Source organism: Syngnathus typhle, linkage group LG1 (assembly GCF_033458585.1).
Source record: "Syngnathus typhle isolate RoL2023-S1 ecotype Sweden linkage group LG1, RoL_Styp_1.0, whole genome shotgun sequence".
Classification (NCBI taxonomy): Eukaryota; Metazoa; Chordata; class Actinopteri; order Syngnathiformes; family Syngnathidae; genus Syngnathus; species Syngnathus typhle.
This window is the reverse complement of record NC_083738.1, coordinates 12239434-12257757: the sequence shown is the minus strand read 5'-3', so window position 1 is coordinate 12257757 and position 18324 is coordinate 12239434. Positions and strand designations below refer to the sequence as shown.

At 41.3% G+C, this 18324-nt stretch overlaps 4 protein-coding genes across 8 annotated transcripts; 3 read left to right on the top strand and 1 right to left on the bottom strand.

Moving 5' to 3' along the window:
* Positions 1-332: 332 nt before the first annotated feature.
* On the top strand, positions 333-3649 carry rad9a (RAD9 checkpoint clamp component A). Of its 2 annotated transcripts, XM_061270165.1 has the most exons (12): positions 333-585; positions 669-742; positions 830-903; positions 994-1042; positions 1176-1290; positions 1425-1524; positions 1780-1886; positions 2009-2115; positions 2204-2268; positions 2370-2459; positions 2524-2725; positions 3285-3649. In XM_061270165.1, exons 1-12 carry the CDS (start codon positions 552-554, stop codon positions 3405-3407), a joined length of 1140 nt encoding a protein of 379 aa, XP_061126149.1. In that variant the 5' UTR covers positions 333-551; the 3' UTR covers positions 3408-3649. The 2 variants fall into 2 exon arrangements, with proteins under 2 accessions (XP_061126149.1, XP_061126231.1); XM_061270247.1 differs by lacking the exon at positions 830-903 and having other exon boundaries at positions 334-585.
* Positions 3500-10065, bottom strand: tbc1d10c (TBC1 domain family, member 10C). Of its 4 annotated transcripts, none has more exons than XM_061269671.1 (11): positions 9905-10065; positions 9603-9785; positions 8525-8652; positions 8067-8166; positions 7882-7989; positions 7564-7670; positions 7360-7474; positions 7205-7270; positions 6818-7007; positions 6144-6301; positions 3500-5325 (listed from the first exon to the last, which is right to left on the bottom strand). In XM_061269671.1, the coding sequence occupies exons 4-11, from the start codon at positions 8082-8084 to the stop codon at positions 3724-3726; spliced, it is 2364 nt and encodes a 787-aa protein (XP_061125655.1). In that variant the 5' UTR covers positions 8085-8166; positions 8525-8652; positions 9603-9785; positions 9905-10065; the 3' UTR covers positions 3500-3723. The 4 variants fall into 4 exon arrangements, with proteins under 4 accessions (XP_061125655.1, XP_061125427.1, XP_061125566.1 ...); XM_061269443.1 differs by having other exon boundaries at positions 8545-8652; XM_061269582.1 differs by having other exon boundaries at positions 8067-8672.
* A 228-nt stretch (positions 10066-10293) lies between these two features.
* On the top strand, positions 10294-13508 carry ndufs8b (NADH:ubiquinone oxidoreductase core subunit S8b). Its single transcript, XM_061270376.1, has 7 exons — positions 10294-10397; positions 11781-11829; positions 11907-11966; positions 12045-12134; positions 12452-12624; positions 12706-12834; positions 13104-13508. The coding sequence occupies exons 2-7, from the start codon at positions 11781-11783 to the stop codon at positions 13233-13235; spliced, it is 633 nt and encodes a 210-aa protein (XP_061126360.1). The 5' UTR covers positions 10294-10397; the 3' UTR covers positions 13236-13508.
* Positions 13509-14310: 802 nt separating this feature from the next.
* ran (RAN, member RAS oncogene family) lies at positions 14311-17709 on the top strand. Its single transcript, XM_061284366.1, has 7 exons — positions 14311-14422; positions 15234-15280; positions 15388-15472; positions 16617-16742; positions 16820-17007; positions 17085-17255; positions 17333-17709. Exons 2-7 carry the CDS (start codon positions 15245-15247, stop codon positions 17375-17377), a joined length of 651 nt encoding a protein of 216 aa, XP_061140350.1. The 5' UTR covers positions 14311-14422; positions 15234-15244; the 3' UTR covers positions 17378-17709.
* The last annotated feature ends 615 nt before the right edge of the window (positions 17710-18324 follow it).

Here is an 18324-nt window from a genome sequence, read left to right as displayed (position 1 = left end):
AAGCATCTTGAAAATATCATCATTATTTAAAATTGTTAATACAGTTACGTTATGCTTTGTTTCAATTTTGTAGAAGTAAAGCGGATTTTTGCTTGTTTTTGAGGGGAGGTGTCACATAAGTTTTTAGTATATTACACAAGTATATGTGGCGAGAAATCAAACTAGAAAATGACAAATGATGTTAACTGGATATTATTCAATGTTTAGTTGGAAAAAAAAAATCCGAAATAGTTTATGTTCAAATTGACAGATGGCTATTTATTTCATGAGGTTTGATGCGCATGCGTATGGTAAAAACACGCCTCTATTTGATAGTCTGTTATTCGGATTGGTCCACAGGGCGGAAGTGATTTGTGGCGGCGTAAACAACAGATGCACAGTGTGATTGTTCCAGTCCGGTTATTTCTAGATTAACAAAACTAAGTATCTCTCAAAACATACTATGACTAGGGCATACGGAATATATTCTCCAGCTGCGCAAATCTCTGCTGTTCCTCCCTAGTAGGGAGATTGCTTGTTTAGTTGCTAGTAAAAGGACTGTTCTTATAGAAATGGACTGCGTTGTGACGAGTGGAAACGTGAAAGGTAAACGCTTACATTCATTTCATGCCTTGCTGTTATTATTTTTTGCAAGCTCTAACTATATTCTCTGTGCATATGCCGTCCAGTATTGGCCAAAGCCATCCACTCCTTGTCCAGAATTGGAGAGGAGCTCTACGTCGAGCCTCAGAAAGATAATGGGGTAAATTTTGCCAAATGATTCAACTTCTCGCAGCGAGACACTTTCCATATTATGAGTGCTGCTGTTCTCTTTCTCTTACTGTTCTAGCTCGCTCTGCGGTCTGTGAACTCTTCTCGGTCGGCTTATGGTTGCTTCCTGTTATCGCCTCTCTTCTTCAGCAGGTGCAGACCATGGGTAGACAGTGTGCGTGTGTCCATGCGTGGGACATTTTGACACCAAGTGTCCCTCCCTCTCCTTTTGTTTTTGTGCAGGTACATTGTCCCCAATGGCCATGCCTTCCGCTGCAGGATGTTAATAAAGGTGTGTTAGGAAATGAAAGTTCCGTGATAATGTCGCAGTCCATAGTTCTGAATGTCTTCTCGTGTATATGTGCATCTGTTGTGTATGTGTGCCCACACGTGTCTCTGTGTGTTTGCCATATGCAAATATCCAGAGCGTGCAGGCAGTATTCAGATCGATGGCATCTCTGGAAAAAACGGTGGAAAAGTGTCACATCCATCTGGATGAGCAAAAGGATCGCCTCATCTTTACACTGCATTGCAAATACGGTGCGGTCACGTCACCTCCTCCTCCCCGTTGGCTGACATTACGCTTGCATGAGTGAAACAATTAATTTCATCATTTCATTCTGAGATTTCAGCCCCCGTTAATTTGCATACCATCACTGTTTTGCTATCGGCAGGCCTCTTGAAGACTTACAACCTGTCATTCCAGGACAGTGAGAGCCTACAAGCAGTATTTGATAAGGACAGCTGCAGAAATGTACTTCGAGCCATTCCAAGGTTTGTTGTTTCATAGCGAGGCACCGATACCACTTTACATACTGAAAATACTTTACGTTTGAGTACTGACTGATACCAGCTACCAATACTAGATAATAGAGATGAATCTATTAATCAACAGCTAATAGATTATTAAATTAATCGACTCTTATTTTTGATCAGCATGAAGAAACTGTAATTGGCACATAAACATCTGAAAGCAATAGAGAAACTATACAAAATGAAATTCATCAAGTGTTGCCTTGTCTTTCTGAGGTTGCTTCTGGACACAGTTGCACATTTCTCACCATCACTGGAAGAAGTGACTCTTTCTGTCAGCGATGAGCGAATGTGGCTCAGAAATCATGTGGATGAGGAATTAGGTGATTCCCGAGTTTTGTTTTCTCACGTTATATTGATTGTCGCAATCGTTCTTAAAATGATGTCAAAATTGATTCGTCTGTCTTCGCTTTCACGTTGAGTTTTTTTTCCTTCTCTCTCTCAGCACAGTCCAAGGCCATGCTTACCGAACTGTGTCTGGCCTCCGACGAGTTTGAACATTTTGCTGCCCAAGCTCACATCAGCATAACCTTCTGCCTAAAAGAACTACGGGTGAGAGGAGAACTAAAGAGATTTTTTAACTGAGTCTCATTTGGAAAAAATAGGAGAGCAGAGTTAATTGACGTCATCTCTCTGGCAGGGTTTGCTATTTTTTGCTGAGAATACAGGTTTCCCTATTTCCATGTACTTCGATGAGCCGGGCAGGTATGCATGCATGCATGTTCACTCAAGAAGCGACGATAACTGAATGGACATCACTGTCGTTTATTGATACGTGCCTGTGTCTTTGTGTGGGTATGTTTCAGCCCTCTTGTGCTCTCGGTATCAGACAGCGTCCTGGAAGGAAACTTTGTGCTGGCCACGCTTTCAGAAAATACCAGAAACGAAACAAAAAGGTAACAGACAGCAACCAAACTTAAAAAAAGTCTAATTTCTTCATTCTCATCATCTTTCCTCCAGTGTGCCTCCTCCTGACGACTGCATGAACGACGACATGGACTCCTACCTCATCGCCATGGATACCAGTATGGTGGCAGGTCCATCCACAGCGGACTCCACAAGTTCAAAGCGGCAGATGGGAGCCCATCACAGGACAGGGCTGCACAGTGAACAAGAGGAGGAAGAGGAAACGGCAGAAATATATGAACCACCAAATAAGAAGGTTCGTTTCTCCACGTAAAAAGTTCATTTCTCCACTCTCCATATAAACACGTACAATGGGTCCCTAGAGATTTTAATTTGTTCCGTGACCACAGTCGTAACTCAAAATTCGTAATCATTTTCATTTGGAAATACCTTGAATCAATTCCAGAATCCCCACCAAAAAAACAAGTCGTGTGTTTTTTTTTCAAGTTAGAAAAATAACATTATAATTTTGTACTTTATAAAATCATATACTATTGAAATAATTGCATGCTTCCATCAAGTTTGCGTGCCTTGGCCACTGGGGTCACCGCCTGAGACGGATCTTAACATGTGGCTTTTTCTGCTTAACTCATATTGCATTATCGAATCGCCGATTGAGATCACGGAGAACATTTTAATGTATAGACAAGTCTTGCAAAATTCCCTTTAAAGGCCTCTTTTTTTAAGAGTTGTTCACTATATCCCAAGGCACCACTTTAGTTAGAATATAACATTGACTAGAGAAATAAAATGCTCTTGAGAAAAGTCTGATGAATTTCTGACAGTTTCTCTTTTCCTGTTGTGTACTGTCACAGTTCTGTTCCTTGTTGTTTGGATCGGTGCTTCCGCTGTCGTCTCAGATGAGCACTCAGCGACTGAGCACTCAGCGACTGAGCAACCAGGAAGTGCTCGCCAGTGACAGTGAGGACGACACGTAACTAGGCTGACTCTGGGTTGAAAAAATTCTTTGTTCGTTTTCCATTTCTTAAGTGATAGCCTGAGATAACGTTGTGGAGAGCACCTGCCCGTGTAAAATATAAACTTATTTTTTTATTGTTATTATTATAGGGTTACATTGTGAACTGGCAATCATGTTGAAACTAGACATGAAGGACTTTTGAGTTTCTTTTGCAAAGATGAAAATATTTTCCTCAAAATAAACCAAACAAAAGAAAGAAAACAGGATTCTGTTCATTTACAGTAGCTAAGCATTTGAACTCATTAACCCAATTTGAACAAGAAGCAGAGGATATACTAAAAGTACGCTTCAGCATGAGAAGGGGAACATTTCATTGTCTCTCTTTGCACCTGAAAACCTTTTCCTCTCGTTTGTGGTGTTCTCCTCTCTTTTTGGTTTGCTTTCTTTACCTCTTTCTTCTCTTTGTTTTTCCTCAACTTTTCATCCTTTTTCTCCTTCTGTGCTTGCTTACGCTGCCACCACCTCCTCCTCTCCCTGGAGTTCACTTGCTCCTCGTCCTCCTCCTCAACCAGTATTTCTATACCATCACTAAAATCCTGGATCAAGATGGTGGGGATTTGGATTTTAGCTCTGCCCTCCTCTGCGTACTTTTTGGGCTGCCTGCGGAAAAGACTGAAATGTTTAGCCGGCTCAGGAGGTTTGCTCTCATGAGCACTGTGTTCCGGAGGTTTGGCATCTACGCTTTGAGCGGGGTCAGTGAAGAGATCTTTTGACAGGTGTCGCGTTAATTTTGAGCCACGGGAGCCGGAGGACTTACGGATGCAAATGTCACCAGAAAAGTGGGGTGCCCCGTTCACAGAGTCTTGTTTCAGGCAGGGAATTATTTCCTTATGTGATTCTTTTGGTTCATTTGTGTTGTTGCTTTCTGTCTGACAACAAGGAGAACATGCTTCACTTGTTCTTTCTATCTGATGGCTGCATTGAAGCGAGGTCACACAGGTAGTATTTGTGGGGCAAAACTCGGCACGATTTTGAACGTCATCTAATTGCTGCTGCATGGTTGCGTGTTTCCCGACCTCATCCCTTTGGGTTTGTGCCAGGACGTCAGTTTGTCTCTCTGTCTGCGCTTCCAGGTTGATTTCTGTTAACGATTCAGTCCTTTGGTGGTTTTCTTCCTGTGACAAGCTCCTTTCAATCACCATGACAACATGCCTGTTGACAGCTTGAATAAACTTGTCCTGATCCAATTCTGGACATGTTTGGAGCTCAGACGTTGCTATTTCATCAACTGTGTCTGTCTTAGCCACATTGTTCATGCCTGACTCTGATTTTGTGGCATTCATGTTTAAAGTTACCTCCGCTCTAGGTTTTGTCGCAATCTGGTTTCTTCTTTCATCTACACAGTCTCCGCGCATGTGTATGTGGTCTTTCTTTGGGTCCTTGCAAGAGGTGTGTTCAACGGGCAAAGGACGATTTTGTCCGTTTGTACATTGGGTCATTTCTGTCATCGCACTTGCCACTTTCTTCTTTTCATCAGAGTTTTGTCTTTGTTTTGCTTTATGCTCTAGTCGCATCTCCAAATTCAACTCATTGTCACTTCTCCAATCATTTGCTCCCATTGAGTGATACCTTGGAACTCCTCCCCCGACCCTCTGTACTCTGACGTTCCTCCCGCTGCTCCACTTCTTGTGAAGAAGCGAAGGGGACAGCGACAGGTGGGAGGCCGAGCGGGCAAGAGGCACAGAGAGGTTTCCCGTCTCTCTTGCCCTCCTGTCCACCTCCGCCTGGTTCAGTTGAGCCCTCTCCCACGCCATACGGTATCCATGGCAGCGACCTCGAGGGTCAAAGGTCGATGAGGGTCTGTCTTTTTTCCACTTTGCCAGCTCCTTCTCTGTGTGTTTCTCCAAATCACTGGAGGAAAGTGGCACGGCACACACCTGCAATATCAACATATATTTATCTGATTTGTGAGAGTAAAACTATTTATGATTCATAGATAACCGTGTTTATGTGTGTTTAAACCTATATACACTACCGTTCAAAAGTTTGGGGTCATCCAGACAATTTAGTGTTTTCCATGAAAACTAACATAATTGCACAAGGGTTTTCTAATCATCCATTAGCCTTCTAACACAAGTAGCAAACTCAATGGACAATTAGAACACTGGAGGGATGGTTGCTGGAAATGGGCATTTATACACCTAGTATGTAACTATTGCATGAAAAAAACAGACGTTTGGAGCTAGAATAATAATTTACCACATTAACAATGTATAGAGTGTATTTCTTACTTGTTTAACGTTATCTCATTGAAAAAATAGAAATTTTATTTAAAAAAATAAGGACACTTCTAAGTGACCCCAAACGTTTGAACGATAATGTAAACATAGTATGTTAAATGAAAATAATTGTGCTCACATTGCCTGTTTGCAAGAAATGCAGTCACTAGTTATAAGTAATTGTTAAAGGGCTCATAAAGTTGTTAACTTGGTAACATTGACTGTACTTTTGTAAACTAATTTCTCTGTTTGTAGCTATGCTGTTAGTGTGACATGCAGGTAAACCAGGAATTATGGAAGCTGCAACAATTTTAATTAACTGATCAAATTGATTAATCGACCGGCCCTTATTCTTTTTTTCATGAATTTAGGGTGTCCCTTGGAGAACATCACAAAAATTGAAACGGAAATGTCCCAATATAAAAAAGATTCTCTGCCATCCTGCCTAAAGATCCTGTCAATGTCTCATGCCTTACCTCTGCTATGAATGCGTCGTCCTCTTTTTCGACCTCACACCTGACGTCCCTCAGCCTCTGCAGAGTCTCCATCTGGTCCTGGCACTGCTTTCTCTGTTCGGCTCGTCCCAGCACACGACGCACCAGCACCACCGCCACCTGCAGCAGCACTCTCACGCCTGGCAGCACAAAATGGGTGTGACGGGACACACACACACACACACACACACACAGAAAATCATCTCAAGTGCTTTTATTTTACAACCAAATCCTGTTATAAGGCAATTGCCGTTTATTTCACAATTTACTAAAGCAAAAAAAGTGGAGCTTTGTCACCATCTTCTGGCATCCTGGTGCCATGGAATATGCTGAAGTGAATTGAGGAACTTTTTGTAATATTTTGTCGTGGGCTTATGGCAATTATCGGCAATTATAAACCTTTTAGCAAACATCAGGGGTTCACTGTATTAAAAATTGGTCCAGAGACCCCTGTTACTTTTATAAAAGTCATTAATAAGTCAATTGTCCACATGTCTCCTTTAAAGGATCATTCCTCCAAGAGTGTTGAGCAAAACTGAGCATTATCCTCTCAGGTCTTCCGGACTTGTGCGTTATTGTATTGCGTGAAATTTTGCAGGTAAATTTTGAGGCACAGCACTTTTTTCATGTTTTGTCAGTGTGAATCAGGAGTTTACCATTGCAGAAAAACAGGTCCCACACTCGGAGGAGAGCGTTGAAGGGTAGATGGCGGGTGAACAAACACATCAACCAATCTGTGGCAAACATGAGGGGCTCCACCTCGTGGCGCCGCAGATGTTTGTATGCCGATGGACACGTCTTTTTCAAAACCCAGGTCAGCACGGTTGCATCGAACAAGACTCCCTCCTGCACCACACGTGAAGTTCATATTTATGTCCTAACTGGTCTAACAATTATTATTTAGTTACTTTAAATAATGTATCTTTCTTCCTCTGTTTGAGCCAGCAATGTTTATAGAGAATTATTTCCCAGTGTCAACACACATCATTAATTGAGCATATGTTCCTTGGGTCACTACAGGTTGAGAAACAGGGCCTACTCACCAATAGAGGACTGTAGTACCCAGGTAGGTAGTGCTCACTAATCTGGACCAGACACCAAAAGGCCTCCTGCCAAGAGTAGCTTTCATAAGGTGACATCAAAATCGCATTTGACATTTTACCGTATGTGCTAATTAGACAATTATAATTGCAACTACCTCTGCAGGCATGTTCATCAGGAGAACAGCGGCCACTGGCCCTTGTGCTTGGCAGTAACCTTCCCCTGGTTGGTACTGAGTGTATGCTTTTAACACCTGGAACAAACCTTGCTGCCTAAATGCACATGAAACACCATTACAATCTGATAAAGTTGCCTTTAACGGCCTTCTCTGTATAACAGCGTCAGAGGAAAGGTCCCGTACCCATGTCCGTCCTTGGAGCGGAACATCTCGTGGAACGGAAACTGTCGGTCCAGATCCCTGTTGATTATGTCCACCCACTTCTGCAGAGCGACTTGTGAGTCCAGAGACTGACACAGAGAAAAAGGCCAAAGTAAATGAATAGCGTGATCAACTAAAAGATAAGTCAGTGAGAGATGTTCATTGAATTGAAACTAGATTGGGTTTTTAAACGTAATACATAATCATTTTGAGGATTCACATTGAGAATCGCTCATTGCTGCATGCCTCTTGAACTTTTAGTTGTATGTTTGACTGACACGGTCATGTTTTGTTTTATACCTGGAAAAGTTGTTTGTTTTGGTTCATCCTATTGGTGGCGCCGCACAGCAAAGGCCAACACTTTGCTCGAAGAGAAGTTGGGATGCCTTTTTGACACTGCACTTTGATCTGTGGAAAAGTCATGTGTGTCTACCAGTATGACAGCCATTACATCTTAATTTGGAGCATTGAATCAAACTACACACCATGTTAGTCTTCTTCATCAAGATGCTCCGCCATTGGTCTATGATGTTGATCCACTTGGCTTCCCTCTGCCTGACTAATTGAGGATGTGGACCCACAATCCTGATGACAAACAAGCAAATGACATTTCACTTCCCTCTGAAACATCATAAAATGCCATCATGTTATTCACGTCAACATATAATCACAAAATAGTAAAGAAAAACTGAGCCAAGGCATACAAGAAAGAAAAACTGATATTTGTCATCAGGTAGAAGAGCATTGAGCGGACTGTCACTATATGTCAGTGGCATAGATAGATGAAAAAAGGTGAAACCTTTCTAAATAAATAACTTCCTGGCCCATTTCGGTGACATTGGACAATTTCCAGCTGTACAGTATAAGCTCTCAAATATGTTCCAATGTCCCAAGACATTCTGCTCATAGCATCAAACTAAGTATTGTAATAAAACGGTCGTGCAGTGTTGCTGCTCGCAGGACTTGATTTCAGTGCTGAGCCCTCCAGAAGTAGGACAGGAAACAGGAAAACCACACGGCGGCAGTGCGATGGCTCCATGGTTACAGGTTAGGGTGTTGTCAGTCACGACTCTGAGTATGAAAACAAATACCTACATATCACTTAGACTGCGTTCAACTTCAGTTGTGCGTCAGCTTGGGTGACTTTTAACTTTCTTACTTCCATGAAACGCATATTTATTGTTAAAAGCTTGTGCTAGTTATGTGCCCCAAAAAAACGAGGGGGAAAAATACACTTTGCTGATAATGATGTTTTTACTAAAGAGCACAATGTGAATTTCAAAGTCCATAGAGCCTATAGACCATGCAAGGATGTGCAGCTGGTGACCACACTGAATGGCACCTTGATTTAAAAAACAAAAAAACAATAGTTATTATAAACATTTTTATCATCGTGTTTTAATGTAAAATGCATATTGGAGGTTTACCAATGTTTTTTGTGGAGTATTTTGCGAACTAACACCCATGGTCATGTTTACTGGCAGTGTACCACTTATTCAACAAGTTTGAGGGTTTAATAACTTGTACAGTAATATATTTTTCCCCCACTGCAATTAGAATAGCCGTGAATTACATTTGAACCTGGGCCCTATCTCCCACTATATAGTTTTAAGTAGAAATATCCAACACTAGATGGTAGACAGCTTGATGACACTTGCACCGGTCTTGTACCAGAATTTGAGTAGGCCTAACCATTTTTGGCAGATTTGGAATGACATGGAAAATAAACCTAGTAACTCAAGAATATTACAGTTTTTACTGAGTTGTTGACCTAACTATCACGTTTTTGGAATTTTGGTGGAAACCAGGGTACCTGAAGAGAACCCACCCAAACACACGGAGAACATCCGCCTGAGATTTGAGGGAACTGTGAGGGAGATGACGTGCTAACTACTAGATTGCATGCCTTTGATGTCGTTGTTTGAAAACAAAAAATCATAACTAATCAATATCTGCTTAATGAACATGAACAGGCAATCAGAAGTGAGGCTACCAACAATCGCAAAGGAGGAACTGCTTACCTGGTTTCAGATCCATTCAACACTATGAAGCCAAAGCGGTCTGTCTGAAGTTTAGGACTGAACTCTGACCCCGCATCAGATCCAGAACTTTCCTCATCACTGGACATATTCAGACCTCCACGACTCGATGTCCTCAGCATTTCATTGGAAGACGAGATGAGAGATGATGAAACTTATTTCAAGCTTTGAAAAATACATTAAAAAAAAAAAGGTTCAACCTTAAGCATGTAGTCTTAGAACACTTCCCACCTTGGAACTAAACATAAGAGTCGTTCAACATACATTTAAAAGGAATTAATTACCTTCAGGCATGTCCGCCCTGCTTCATCACTGAAAGTCACTGAACTGAAGATGACTGAGATTCTGTGGCGGTGGAAAATTAACAACTTCCTCTTCTCTCTGCTGCCATCTCCCACTGTTGCTGACGCAGGGCAGGGTCTTGCCTCAAATCTACTTCTCTGTAACTAAACCACGTGGGTTTTTATGGAAAATAAACTCATCAGGGGCATATTTTTTGCTGGAAGATGACACATTCATCATGACATCAGTGTGAGTAACAATGCACCCCCCCACACACACTTTATAAAATGATTTTTTTGCATATATTTTCCTCTTTAACATAATCCAACCTTGGAAAAGACCAGATTTCCTTGCAGTATTATGATTTATTGACATTTATTTTTATTGCAAATCCTAGATGAAACACAAATAACCGAGGGCCATGAACGCATTTTTGCATTCACTGCGCATGACAGTTAGCGGCGTTTTCCGGTCGGCGATCGACACACAGCAGAGGTAAGACTCTTCAAAGGTCATCGTTAATAACATATGACATAGCGCTTGTTCATCCAGACGTCAACATAATCAACTCTAGAGTGACTGATGGCCACCCTTTTGAGTTACAAGAACAAATAGGGAGGTCCAGTGCTCTGAGCGTGTCCTCTATTTGGCTAAATGAGCTTAACCTGTAAAATTACAAATCGCCGAATACTTCTAATGCTATTAAATGTCAAAACTGAAGCCGTGCCAATTAATCTGTATCATATTTATGAAACTGTTATCATCTTGTAGTCTACGAAGTTGAGGTCAGTGTGCGGACGATTAGCTAACTTGCAAGTGTGTTCATATATGTAATGTCACCAATGCGACATTTTGCAACATACCTCGATGCCCTAGTGTGGTAAAAACATTTACTCAGTCCGCTAAATTATTAAGTGCGTTGATGAACGGGTACGTATTTAACGTCAACAGTTCCTAGTCCACTGTCGTAGCTAAAGCTCTTGTACGCGAACGCTTCTCACACGTTTAGTTTCCTATTATTCCCATGTCCCTTGAATGTGGCACAATTCTGTCGTAGAATCTGGGATTGCCTACAAGTGGCGCTGCTACAACGAGTTCTGTCAGAAATGTTCCAGGATTGACGTCACAAATGTATTCCCTAGTGAACCTAATCTCCCCTGGAGTCTTTCTACTGTCCAATCTACACTGCTGCTTTCATGCACACCTTAAAGAGTTCCTCCGGGATCTTCTGCAGCGCGGTTGTTTTGGCAATCTCAATGTCAAAATGTCAATTTTAAAACTGATATTCAGGGCATTGTGAGCAGGCAGGTTTTCATTGCAAAGCAGCTATAAATTGTCCTGCCACAACTTTTGCTTCTCACGTATTATCTAAAGATGGTTGATCGTCTGCTTAAAATTGAATAGGAATAGTCGTATTTTGGCTTTGAAAGATATCCTTTGTGACAGCAATTCTGGGAGTTAGTTTCCTATGTTTGGATTACAATTAAGGATTTAAATCTGTGTTTGGAAGCACTACCTATCCACTACATTGTGTCTTATATATTGAGTTTACCACATTCTCTTTATAATGTCCTTAATGTATCCCTCAATGCATCTTAAGGAATAGTAGATGGCAATGGTAATGAGAAAAGAAATGTATCCCATGATGTACTGTGCAAATACAGCTAAAAGATTTTCTATTCATGTTGAGTTGGTAAATTATAAGTGTAACACAGAAATGACATAATTAACGGTGTGCCAGTGTAGTGCTAAAAATATTTTTTAAATGACAAATGAGTGAACTTTACAGTCCACTGTATAAAAATCCCAATATAATGAGTAGGGAGTGAGTGAATGATTCCAAACGCTGCTTAAGTCTTATTTAAAACCGCCTTTCAGATGTCTGCCTCACTGGGTCAGCGCCTTCTCTACTGCTACTCCAAGACAGGTACTGCCTGTTCCAAATATGTAAAAAAAACAAGGACATAATTAATTGAACTCCGAAAAAAATGTGTATGTTTGCAGGCTCGTTTGGGTGCACTAGTGTACGTCCCTTCAGCGTTGGTGTGCAACGTAGTGGCTTCAGTGAGTCCTTCAATCAACTGATTCATATATTGCATCTGCATTCGATACATGCCTTTAAATGTCTCCCTCCAATTACAGAGTATGTAAATGCTGTGGAGCCGCAGACAGACCTCAAGTCCATCACTGACCGTGCTGCAACGACTCTCCTGTGGACCGAACTCTTCAGAGGTCTTGTGCTAGTGTGATTACGCCCCCAATCAAATGAATGAATGAATGAATGAATGAATGAATGAATGAATGAATGAATGAATGAATGAATGAATGAATGAACGAACGAACACTGCTAACGCCGAAGTTTTGCTCAGCCGCTTTGACATGATAACATGCAGTATGGCTATGGCTTGCTTTTACCTACCTAACTTCCAAGTCCTGGCCAAAAAACAATGTGGGGGTATTGTGTGAGATAACCCCATTGTTATATCACAATCCGCCAAAAGGTGATGGTAAAATACACTGACATTGTTGGGCACCCCTCCTTCCCTCAGGATTGGGTATGACCATGAGTTACCTCTTCCGTGAACCGGCAACCATCAACTATCCCTTTGAGAAGGGTCCCCTCTCACCTCGCTTCCGTGGAGAGCACGCCCTCCGTCGCTACCCCAGCGGGGAGGAGCGCTGCATTGCTTGCAAGCTCTGCGAGGCCATCTGCCCCGCTCAGGTGAACACGAGAATACCATTTTGCGTCTCTTTCTTTTGAGTCTGACATCAGTGATTCATTCATGGTTTCTTTTCAAACAAGGCCATCACCATTGAGGCTGAGACTCGAGCTGACGGCAGCAGGAGGACCACGCGCTATGACATTGATATGACCAAGTGCATCTACTGTGGCTTCTGCCAGGAAGCCTGCCCTGTGGATGCCATTGTTGAGGTGGGAGCTTCAGGGCTTTTTTGGAAATATGATTAGGTACACTTGCACAATCTGGCTAGCTTTAATTTGAAAGTTGAGTCTAAAATGCTCAGTTTCGGTAGACGGTGGTGCATTAAAGAAAGTAATGCAATGAATACATTTTACTACATGAGTATGAGTGAAACGCACTGGAGCAACAAGTGAGCAATATCAGCATGCTATTTTTTAATTCCTCAAGTTCAGAGGTGGCAAGCAATTTAAGAATTGTGGCGGTTCTGTTCTTCCTCCAGGGTCCGAACTTTGAATTTTCAACTGAAACCCATGAGGAGCTTCTGTACAACAAGGAGAAACTGCTTAACAATGGAGACAAATGGGAGGCTGAGATTGCAGCTAACATCCAAGCAGACTACCTCTACAGATAGACTGCTCGGGAGAGTTGCCAGGCCAAAGTGTCCGTATGTGTCCACCTTGAAAATATCGTTTATCCTCCAGTGCATCAGAGTTCAGAGTTTCATCATAATTTTTCTCACAAACAAGGACTTAAGTCGAGCTATAGTGTCTCCACACGCTTCCACCCACATAGATTAAAAAAATATTATATTTGTTTTACAGTCAAGACTTTGAGGCAGCGTTCTGTTTGTATTTTTCTTGATGCAATTAAAATCTTGAAATAAAGTCGTTTTTCCAAAATTTCACTACAGTATTTATTTTTCTGTTTTCTTATTAGTGCTTAACTGAAGTCTGAAAATGTCACAATTGAGTTTTTCTTCAATTTATGGGCCGAAATGATATATATTAAAAAAGTGTGATTACGTTATCAAGACCAAGTATTTATAATATGTACACTCTGTAGGCTGTGGAATCAGTTATTAGTAAATAAAAAGTAGATAAACGGGTGTTCACAATTTTATGATGCTTCCGTTTTATTCTTTTTTTATTTTATGGTGGCTGCTGTAAATTTGTGAATCCTGGAGAGTTGACACAAATTACTATACACCAAAATATTTCGGAGATATGTTTCCTCCTTTCACGTTTCATGACTTCTACAATCTATTCCAACTTCAACATTTACTTTATTTATTTATTTATTTTATTCAAGATATCTTGGGCACTGTTCTTATTCCCAAAATACTGGGATCTTAACTCTGGCTAAACAGATTTCTGACAAAGCTTTGGCACCACCAATCCTGGTATAACGCCATCCCTGCATATTCTACATATCAAGAAATGAGATAAATCTAAGATCCAGCATTTTATTTCAGGTTTTAAGCGCACTTTGACGGCTCTTCGGAAATATAAAAAAAAAAAAAAAAAGATGCGTATGCTTTGGAATAAGCTGAAGGGTCCCACAAACGTTTCCCCGTTTTTCTCCTCAATCATTACAACAGATACGTTCACACGTCACATGAAACGACGTATTCTCAATTGTGAAGTCATAGACGAGGGGGATAAAACGGGGTGACGTCACAACAACTATGGTTGCTGCCTTCGCAGGGAGAGTTTGCCGCTGTGTTGGTCACGTGATAAGGGCGGAAACTGACTCATAGACCACGCCGAATCTCCCGCCGCACGCAGCCATTTGCTCTTTCCTTGGTACGAAATACCACTGGTAAGTCTGCTTTCTCATCCCTCGTGGGCCTCTCCACGTTCAAAATCTTAACAATAATCCATTTATATATATTAACACTCGGTTAAGTATAAATATGTGCTTTTAAGGTCTGTGGGGTTGTCTCGCGGCCTTCAGTGTCGGTAATGGAATTTTTTTAGTTGGCCGTTTGTGTAACTGGTAGCCGGGTTAGCATGTTAGCATGGCGTAAAGAAAGAATGGCGCCCATCCTGCGTGCTAGCTAGCTAGCTAGCAAAATGATTTTGCGGATTTAATGCTGGTTTGTTCGCTTCGACTTCTTGAATATATCAAAAATATCCACATTACGATTTAGTCATCCTCGCTAGATTTTGCGGTGTGAGCTGTTTCTCGTCTAAGATCTGCTACGGCCTGAGACGTGTTAGTTTCCTCCTCTTGGATTGTTAAGCAAAAGTGTCCTTGCTCATTTGAATGGTTCACGGTAAAACTACGTCCGTGTTCATCTACAAGCCTCTCGGTTGTGTTTATTTTTCCCAACATGTTATCGTAGTGTAGCATCTCATTTGAGTACGTATGTTGCACGTTGAGCTAGGCTACCATGGAACATACTAGAACTGGGCGCTGTGTAGTGAACGGGCGGCGTTAAACAAAACTAGCTACTTTAAAAAAAAAAGAAGAAAACATTTTTTTGTTTCATTTTAGTTCAGTTTAAAAAAAATCGTATTTGGCTCAAGTCCATTGTTGGCGCAACACCGCTCTTCCTTGGTGATACAGCATGAAGTCGAGGATGACGTACACATACGTTCTAGGTTGTAATCCCGCTTTGTGTCTCCAGATTTCGCAGACATGTCCCTGGATGATAGTGCAGCGGCTACTTTTAAGGTCGGTGAAATGGATGGATGGATTTCTGCAGTATTGCAAAACATTTTTTGGGGGAGGATATGAGATTTAAATCCACTTCTAACTAATGGCTTTTATCTCTTTGATAGCTTGTGCTGGTGGGTGATGGAGGCACCGGTAAAACAACTTTTGTGAAGAGACATCTTACAGGAGAGTTTGAAAAGAAATATGTTGGTGAGTGCTATTGCGAAAAAACCCATCGACTGTATTAAGGGGGATATAGTCTATTTAAATCCGTGTATCATTCATTCTTTTCAGTTCAGCAATGTTAATAAGAGTGACTTCTTTGTTTTTAATTAAGCAACCTAAGAAAATAAAGTATTTAATCGCAGTTAGGTGACCATCACACTCAACTGAGACAAATAACATACAGTTCCTCATATCATTACACCATGCTTGAAAAAATAGAAATATTGGTGGTATTAAAATGTTGTTGTTTTTTTACCGCTGAAGTAACTAATTCCCAAGGTAGCACAGTTGCCGAATCATGACAGGAAACAAGAAAAATGCAGTCACAATCAACAAACTCTTCGTTCTTATTTACATTGTTTTTTTGAAGTGGCTATAGATCAGAGTCAGAGTCAGCTTTATTGTCAATTCCTTCATGGGGAGAGGTTTGAAATCTCCCATCACCGCTGGTACAGATATGATTGAAGTCACGCGTGTTTGCAACAAGCTAAGTTTGAAAGTAAACAAGCAGAATTTTTACTGACACAAACACTGCCTCTACATGAAGCAAGTAACATGCTGCAGTACACACCGAATATTTATTACAAATAATTGATCTGTTCCAGTGGTGTTGGGTGACTGACAATTAAATGCTCTTCCACTAGATGGCAGGAGCTACATAATTAGTCCATGTACAAATCTTCTAATTTAGGTTTGGTGGTGTGGCTTGCCTCAATAAAAATGCTCTAAAATTAAATTCTCTTCCACTAGATGGCAGGAGCTACGTAATTAGTCCATGTACAAATTTTCTAATTTAGGTTTGGTGGTGTCTCCTCAATAAAAATGCTCTAAAATGAACCATAATTGTCCGTCTCATAAGGATCGTGGTCTAAACTGATTGTGTTGGCAAACAAGCCAACATACCTTTACCCCAATGCCCATTACAGAACCCAGCAAATTGAATATTAAAATCAAACTGTCCTGTGGCCTGCTTTGATCTTAGCTGAAAATTGAATAATGAAAAAACTGCCATTTTGGATTTTTTTTTTAACAACACTTCATATTTACCCATTTAAAATGCAATCAACCAAGCCCTAAACTTCCACTTGCTGATCGTCATGACGTATTTACTGTTCTCTTGTATGCGCAGCTACTCTGGGAGTGGAGGTGCACCCACTGACTTTTCACACAAATAGAGGCGCCATCAGGTTTAATGTGTGGGACACAGCTGGGCAAGAGAAGTTTGGAGGCCTGAGAGATGGCTACTATATTCAAGGTGACTGTCGTACTCCATGTGGCATTAAAATGAATCTAAATAAAAACTTTTCATGCAAACAAACTGTTCTTTCACAGCCCAGTGTGCCATCATCATGTTTGATGTCACTTCACGAGTCACCTACAAGAATGTGCCCAACTGGCATCGTGATCTGGTGCGCGTGTGTGAAAACATTCCCATTGTGCTCTGCGGTAACAAGGTCGACATCAAAGACAGGAAAGTCAAAGCCAAAAGTATCGTCTTTCACCGCAAGAAGAACCTGCAGGTAATGCTCTCAAACAAAGCTAGCGTATGTAAATCACATCAATCCTGAATGTGACATTTTGACTGCTGTCTTTACAGTACTACGACATTTCTGCCAAGAGTAACTATAATTTCGAGAAGCCTTTCCTGTGGCTGGCAAAGAAATTAGCTGGGGATCCCAACATGGAGTTTGTAGAAATGCCCGCTCTCGCTCCCCCTGAAGTTGCAATGGACCCAGCCATGGCTGCCAAGTATGAGGAGGAGCTTAGTGTGAGTAAAATGCGGATGGATGATTTCTACTGTAATCCTCAGAAAGTATTAGCTTCATCTAATTGTTGTTTGTCCAGGTTGCCGCACAAACGGCACTCCCAGAGGAAGACGACGACCTCTAACATGTTCCGCTGTCTCCCGTCTTCTCCCTCCCCTCTGTGGGTCAACTTGTTGGAAATCTACCCCCATAACTGTTAAAACCCTCTGATGTTTTCCCTCCTCTTTTGGGGGGGTGTTTGTTTCCTGTTTTATTTTGTTTTAAAACTCAGTTTTGAAAGGATCTGGTGGTAAAATGGTCATTGTTTCATTGTATAGACACCCTCCTTAGTGTAATTAGCATGACATGCTTCTCTTTGTTGAGCACCATCCATTACACTTAGCCAGCTTGCAATGCTGTTGAACGGTGTGTTGTAAGCACTAAGGGAGGAAAGTTTGAATAAAGATGTTCTCAAGACATGTTGAGATATATTATTATTATTGTCGGGCCATTATAGGCACCATAAGACATGGGTAGTTAACTCTAGTCACTGAGGGCTGGTGTCCTGCATGATTTTCATGTCTCCCTGTTACTGATTCAAATGGTCAGATAATTAAGGTCTGCAGAAGCTGGTAACAATCCTGATCATTTGAATCGCGTGTGTTGCAACAGAGGGACAGAAAACATGCAGGACACTGGCGCTTGAGGAAAGAGTTGCCTTCCCATGCCTTAGGATTTCGATGTATGAAGGAAGCCCATGATTGTCAGTTTTTATATTGAAATACACATTATGGTAAATAAAGACAGAAGACCGAACGTGCGGAGGTTCCTCCTTGTTATTGTCAGCCTGGCTCACAAACGTTGTCTAGCCTATTTGGCCCCTTGTCTGCAATGGAAAAAAAAAAATCACTACAATAAAATTTTCATTCATAAGACCACCAGGGGTCAGTCATACATAGTCCATCTGTTTGCATAGTATTCCTTGTTTCTCTTACGTAACAATCTTGTGCTTACTGTGACACCAATATACCCGCAACACTGATCTGGATTTAGAAATGCAGTTTGCATGTCCACGCAAATTATATTGGGCTG